The following is a 6,655-nucleotide window of genomic DNA, read 5'->3' as shown; positions in this document are numbered from 1 at the left end:
AGTAATATGCCTGGCATTTGAAAATACCATGCATTTTGTTTTACCCGAATTTCGAACCAGCTTAAAATCATACATATTCTGTTGTATGATGTTAAATGTTCTTTGGGCATTTTCAAAAGCTAAAGATAAACTACTACCACTTGAATAAAGAACAGTATCATCTGCATAAAAATGAACAGTGGGCCAAAATAGAACCTTGCGGAACACCTGAGCACACCTCTATGGACTCAGATTTACAACCATCCGCCATTACACATTGTTTACGATTTGATAGATCATTTATAAACCAATCTAGAGCATGACCAGTAATTCCACAACATTTTAATCTTTGCACTAATACAGCATGATTATTCCTGATTATTATTTGACCATGCTTGTCATTTATGAACATTTTGAAAATCTTGGCTCTCTCTAATTCTCTCCTTCTCTCTTTCTTTCTCTCTCTCGGAGAACCTGAGCCCTAGGACCATACGTCAGGACTACCGGGCATGATGACTCCTTGCTGTCCCCAGTCCACCTGGCCTTGCTGCTATTCCAGTTTCAACTGTTCTGCCTGCGGTTATGGAACCGCCACCTGTCCCAGACCTGCTGTTTTCAACTCTTAATGAAAAGCCAACTGAAAATTATTCATGATTATTATTTGACCATGCTTGTCACTTATGAACATTTTGAACATCTTGGCATAGTTCTGTTATAATCTCCACCCGGCACAGCCAGAAGAGGACTGGCCACCCCTCATAGCCTGGTTCCTCTCTAGGTTTCTTCCTAGGTTTTGGCCTTTCTAGGGAGTTTTTCCTAGCCACCGTGCTTCTACACCTGCATTGCTTGCTGTTTGGGGTTTTAGGCTGGGTTTCTGTACAGCACTTCGAGATATTAGCTGATGTACGAAGGGCTATATAAAATAAACTTGATTGATTGATTGACTTGATGGTCCAAGGTGTCAAAAGCCTTCGACAAATCAATAAAGACAGACACACAATGTAACTTCTTATCAAGAGCACAGTGAATGTCATTTAAAACCTTCAATGTTGCTGAAACAGTGCTGTGGCCAGACCTAAAACCTGATTGCATTCCATTTAAGATGTTGCTCTCCAGACAGGAGTTCCAAACTACCAGAATGCTTATTCTGCATTGGAGGTGATGGGACATGTGGAGGGTACTGTAGGCCAAAACAAAACGAGGCAGGATCTTCATAGTAGTTGAAGTCATACAGGCTACCACTTGCTCCCATAACCCTACCCCATATCCCTACTCAAAACCTGCTCATCTAGCCTGCTTATGTTTGTCACCACCCTGATCAACATCGATCTTCAAAACCGCAGTCACACCCTTACTGAAGAAACCCAACCTTGACCAGGATATCATATCCAACTACAGGCCCATCTCCAACCTCCCCTTCCTCTCCAATAGGAAGAAATGCATCACTATTGGAGAGTCCAGATCGGAGTAGTCTGCAGACATGCGGCATCCCACAGGGGTCAGTGCTGTGGCCTATCCTGTTTTTAATTTACATGCTCCCTCTCGGGCCAAATCCTCAGAGACTAACATCAACTGCTACGCTAACGATACCCATTAACACCAAACTGGACACCATCTCCGCTCCAGTAAAACTCAGCAGCTGCCTAGGGCATGGATGAGAGAGAACTTTCTTCAGTTGAACAGTAGCAAGACTGAGGCTATGCTTATTGGGACACCCAAGCAGGTCACCAGTGCTGGAAACATCTTCCCTACAATCAACGGCCAGGCCATCTATCGGTCCTCTCATCTCCAACCTGGGAGTCAAGTTTGATACTTTTATGTCCTTCGATGCCCACATAAAAAAATATGTTATAACATTTTTCCTTCTAAAAAACATTGCCTGGGTCATACATCACTCTCCTAGACAGATGCAGAGAAACTCATCCACGCCTTTATCTTCTCTCGGAACGACTAACTAATCAAGAACAGTGCTGCCAGGGACCAGGACCAAGAAGTCAGACCATATCACCCCGAACCTGGTCCAACTCCACTGGCTACCGGTCAACTACAGGATCGACTTTAAAATCATCCTGCTTGTATTTAAAGCCTTGAACGGATTGAGCCCCACCTACATCACCGACCTCACCGAGCCACCTTGCAATCTCCGCTCCAGCCAATCCCTACTGCTTCAAGTCCCCAAGACACGTCTCCGAACTATGGAGAACAGAGCCTTCTGCTCCCTTTGAAATACTCTCCCTGTCCATCTGAACTTTTTTTAAACGGGCCTTGAAGCCCAATTCTACAGACTCCATCTCATAGTCCTAGTCCCATCTGAAAGGTATTTAGCGCCATCCCACTATTGCTATTTTACCTGCCTTGATTCTAAATGTGTTTTATTGCGGAATGGCTGTGGATGTTTGGCCTTTTCTGTGCCTCCTTGAGGACCGACGGGAGATGGGGGACCCACATAATCAATAGAAACTCAGAGCAGGGTGGGATGCTGGAGCCTCAGACACCCTCGAAGCCTGATGTGAGGGAGCCCGGGGGTAGAGGTGTGTGGTAGAAACTCCCTGAGCTGGACCCTCAGGAGACAGGGTAGATGATGGAGCAGGAAATCTCTGGAAGCAGGTGGGCGAAACGGTTGGTCAGCAGGATGTCCAGCTCAGACATTCCTCAATAAACTGAGTTTCCACATTGGAAATTTGGCCGGTCAATATTATCCTGGAACTGTGCAAAATAGGTGCAGCTCCTACATGGGATGAAACCTTCCAAGGCTACAGTGAACGTGGTAGCCGCCAATCTGGAAAAAAACATGATCATTACACAGGTGCACCTTATGCTGGGGACAACAAATGGCCACTAAAATGTGCAGTTTTGACAAGGCCACAGATGTCTCAGGTTGAGGGAGTGTGCAATTGTCATGATGACTGTCCACCAGAGCTGTTGCCAGATAATTTAATATTAATTTCTCTACCATAACGTTGTTTTAGAGAATTTGGCAGGACGCTTAACCGGCCTCACAACCACAGACTACGTGTAACCATGCCAGCCCAGGACCTCCTCATCCTGCTTCTTCACCTGCGGGATCATCTGAGACCAGCCACCCAGACAGCTGATGAAAGTGTGGGTTTGCACAACCAAACAATTTCTGCACAAACTGTCAGAAACCATCTCAGGGAAGCTCATCTGCATATTCGCCATCCTCAGCAGGGTCTTGACCTGGCTCCAGTTTGGCGTCATAACTGACTTCAGTGGGAAAATGCTCACCTTCGAAGGCCACTGGCACGCTGGAGAAGTGCGCTCTTCACGGATGAATCCCAGTATGGCATCGTGTGGGTAAGCAGTTTACTGATGTCAACGTTGTGAACAGAGTGCCCCATGGTGGCAGTGGGGTTATGGTATGGGAAGGCTTAAGCTACGGACAATGAATACAACTGCATTTTATTGACGGCACAGAGATACCGTGACGAGATCCTGAGGCCCATTATCGTGCCATTCATCCGCCGGCATCACCTCATGTTTCAGCAAGATAATGCACGGCCCCATGTCCTAGTTCTTCCATGGCCTGCATACTCATCAGACAGCTACCACTTCCAATTCAAATGAGCTTGAAAAAAGTGAATGACATTTGTTTTGTGACTACAGCGCCAACGCAAATATAGAGACACGTTCTAATTGAGCTAGGCGTCAAAGTGGACAACCCGCCCGCACGGCTTCGGTTGGGTCATTATAATTCAAAACAATACATTCACACTCGCCTTTGAGTTTAGACAGTCTGTTTTTAGACTCTCCATAATTATGTGCACTGCTCACCTTTCAAGTTTCAATGTCATTTGCTAGTAATGTTCTAGAGTAATGATGCAAGTTTTATCAGAAGGTCAACTACAGTAGCATGCATGGTCTGTATAAAATACAGCAAGCTCGCTAGCTAGCTTCATTTACTTAAGATCGTAACTTTCTAGGTCTTTCAACTAGAAAGGCTTGCTGTCGGTGGTGCTGAAATCAATGGTTGAAATACTGCAAGCAGAATCTATCAACAAACGCTAATTATTTGTGATGCATACTATTTTAATTAACTTAAAAAAAACACAGCAATACTTTATTACACAGTATCTCTTTAGTAAACAAAAAATACAATAACACATGCACTTAAAGCACAAACTGCACCCTGTACATTTTCAGAGACAATTTGATATAATGGAACCTTTAAGTGAATGGAATAATCAGTGCATCAATGCTGGATTACGAATCAATCCAATGTTTTTCTTGTTAAAGAAATACGCAATTTTCTGAAAATGAGATGAGTGCAAATAAAACGCTTGAACCTTATTGCCTAACACTAACAGAGGGGAGTAGCCAGTTGCGATCTCAAAACGGAACTGTCTATTTATGAAGCAGGCAGAAAATGACACGCTTCAGAGCTATTATTATTGCCCTCAAATAGTATTTTGTGCACACTTCAGTAGAAAGTGTCAGGTCAAGTCCATGGTAAGAAGTTACAGTGCAGTGCCAGGCCCATAAGCCAATAGGAGATGAAGTACCCTAGAATCCATCGTGTGGGAATAGAGCATGTCTTCCAGCGGGACAGTAGATGAACAATGGGGTTTTGGGGTAAGTACAAGAAGACAGTCCTAGGTGTCCCCCGCTGCTGCCCCTTATTGTATGTGGGTGGTGACCTTCGCTGAAGGAGGGGCTCGTAGAGTAAGAGCAGGTGGGCACTGATCCAGAAAGGTACAGGGGAGGAGGAAGACAGAAACCGGGTCAAAACCTGGAGAAATCAGTAAAAGAGAATAACATTAACGGAGTAGACGAGCTGCCAGTATTTCATAGAAATCTTCAAACGCAGCAATTTGTTTAACATAGTGACTGTTGTTCCCCCACTAGACCTGTTAAAATCCCCTTACATAAACATTTTCCACTGATTAGTTCCTTACCTGCACATGCATGCAGAATGTTCCAAATCCCAGGAGCATTGTAGCATGCACCACATACAAAAACACCCTGGGGCTGTAAAATCCAGGTGTGGGTTTGTCTGGACGTTTATTTGCCCCTCCGTCCCACAGCCCCAGTCTCAGACACCTGGCTGGGTTAGCCCTATAGTATATGTAGGCCGCCGCTATGCCCAGAGTTGCCATGGGCAGCGCCAGCAGGAAGTTGGGTATCTGCTTAAGCTGGAAGTAGCGCAGGAAGCCCACATCCCAATACACATCCTGGATATGAGAGTAGAGCAAGGGGAGGGGTCGCAGGCACCAGAGGGGTGGGGGCGCGTTTTCGTCAGGGACCCTGTAGCCTTTATCCTCAGCAAGCTGGATGAGGGCAGGGGAAACCTGCTCCAAGGAGAGGGAGGGTGTACAGAACACCCTGTACCCATAGTACTGGAAGACCAAGAAGGGGAGCCCAATAACTGCTGTGCCCAATGCAGCCGTGAACAGGAGACGAGCGACGATCCAGGTGTAGTGGAGGCATTTGTGGTGCCTGTTATTGTCCTTACGCAGTACCCAGATCTTAGACAGGGCCTGTTGCAGGGGCAGATACAGCAAGAATCCTACATTCACAAGTCCATTGGCTCTCGCAGCAGTAGCTATACTCAGAGCCAGGCAGGCTCTGAGGGTGTATCCTCTCTCAAGGAGAAAGAGGCCACCGAAGGTCAGTGCAGCAAACAGGCTCTCTGAGTAACCAGCCATCATGAAGACATTGGCAGGGGTGAGACAGTAGAGCAAACTTGAGACAAGAGCAAGACGCCGGTCCTGCAGCACCACACGGCCGAGTCCATACAGTGCTACCACACTCAGCAGGAAGAGGGCGCTGTTACCAAAGGCAACAGCCAGTAGCAGGCGTCCACGCAGTGTAAGACAGCCACTGAGGGGCCGTAGTATAGTCTCTGCAAGCCCCCGCAGTATGACAGGGAACAGGGGGAAGAAGGCGTAGTTGTGCTCATACAGGTAACCCCTCTCAGCAATGAAGAGGAAATGCTCTGCATCCCAGTGGGAAAGGCCCCCTAGAAACCATTGCACTGCAGGGTCCAGAAGCCGAGGCTCCTCTGCACGTGGAGGAGTGAATGCATCAGCTTCGTGATCTGGGATTGCAGCATTTAAGAGAGCCTGAAAGGGAGGCATAGCAAACATGTGATGACAAGCACACACCAATGACACTTTTCAAATTGATTAACATCCATGTCCTCCAGTCTGTGGACGTCATGTTGTCGTTAACCAGCAACTATTGAAAATAAATATATTACTATTACTGACCTGTATTAGTAGTGACAAGCCTCTTGTGGTGGCGGCGAATTGCAGAACCGTCTTCACGTCCATCTGTCATTACAATGAACAGCCTTTCCCATAACAATATCTAGCGCGAGCTAGCTTGGTGTGGATGGAACGAAGGCAACACAATTTTCAGCCTCTACAAACACTCGAAATAGACGGTGGCAAACGGGACGAAACGTTGACATTCACACACGGTCTATTTTTTGCTTTAAAAAAATGAAACGTTACACATATCTTTACCTTTTGATTAGAGGAGCCAGGTCAGAACCCTAGACATTAAGGTCAGAAACCTTCATATTCTATTGTTGGAACTGGTTGGTCCGCTATATTTTACTTCCGGTGGAATTTTCTTTATTTCAAAATAAAAGTTCGAGTGAAAAAGATCGTCTCCAGCTGTTAGAGGGGAATAATATTTGCTTTGAATGATCAGT

At 46.0% G+C, this 6,655-nt stretch overlaps 1 protein-coding gene across 1 annotated transcript; it reads right to left on the bottom strand.

The window, feature by feature from the left end:
* Positions 1-4,053: 4,053 nt before the first annotated feature.
* pigv (phosphatidylinositol glycan anchor biosynthesis, class V) lies at positions 4,054-6,533 on the bottom strand. The gene is made up of 3 exons (XM_038976736.1): positions 6,207-6,533; positions 4,893-6,059; positions 4,054-4,726 (listed from the first exon to the last, which is right to left on the bottom strand). The coding sequence occupies exons 1-3, from the start codon at positions 6,267-6,269 to the stop codon at positions 4,436-4,438; spliced, it is 1,521 nt and encodes a 506-aa protein (XP_038832664.1). The 5' UTR covers positions 6,270-6,533; the 3' UTR covers positions 4,054-4,435.
* Between the last annotated feature and the right edge of the window lie 122 nt (positions 6,534-6,655).

The sequence above is a fragment of the Salvelinus namaycush genome, chromosome 37 (genome assembly GCF_016432855.1).
Source record: "Salvelinus namaycush isolate Seneca chromosome 37, SaNama_1.0, whole genome shotgun sequence".
NCBI lineage: Eukaryota > Metazoa > Chordata > Actinopteri > Salmoniformes > Salmonidae > Salvelinus > Salvelinus namaycush.
This window is presented reverse-complemented; position numbering and strand designations above follow the sequence as displayed.

Bases quoted from the DNA above. Each gene is read 5' to 3' on its own strand.
- pigv (XM_038976736.1), bottom strand. From the start codon at position 6,269: ATGGACGTGAAGACGGTTCTGCAATTCGCCGCCACCACAAGAGGCTTG. The intron at 6,060-6,206 runs GTCAGTAATAGT...CCTCCCTTTCAG, and splicing joins GCTTGTCACTACTAATACAG to GCTCTCTTAAATGCTGCAAT. The intron at 4,727-4,892 runs GTAAGGAACTAA...TGATTTCTCCAG, and splicing joins CATTCTGCATGCATGTGCAG to GTTTTGACCCGGTTTCTGTC.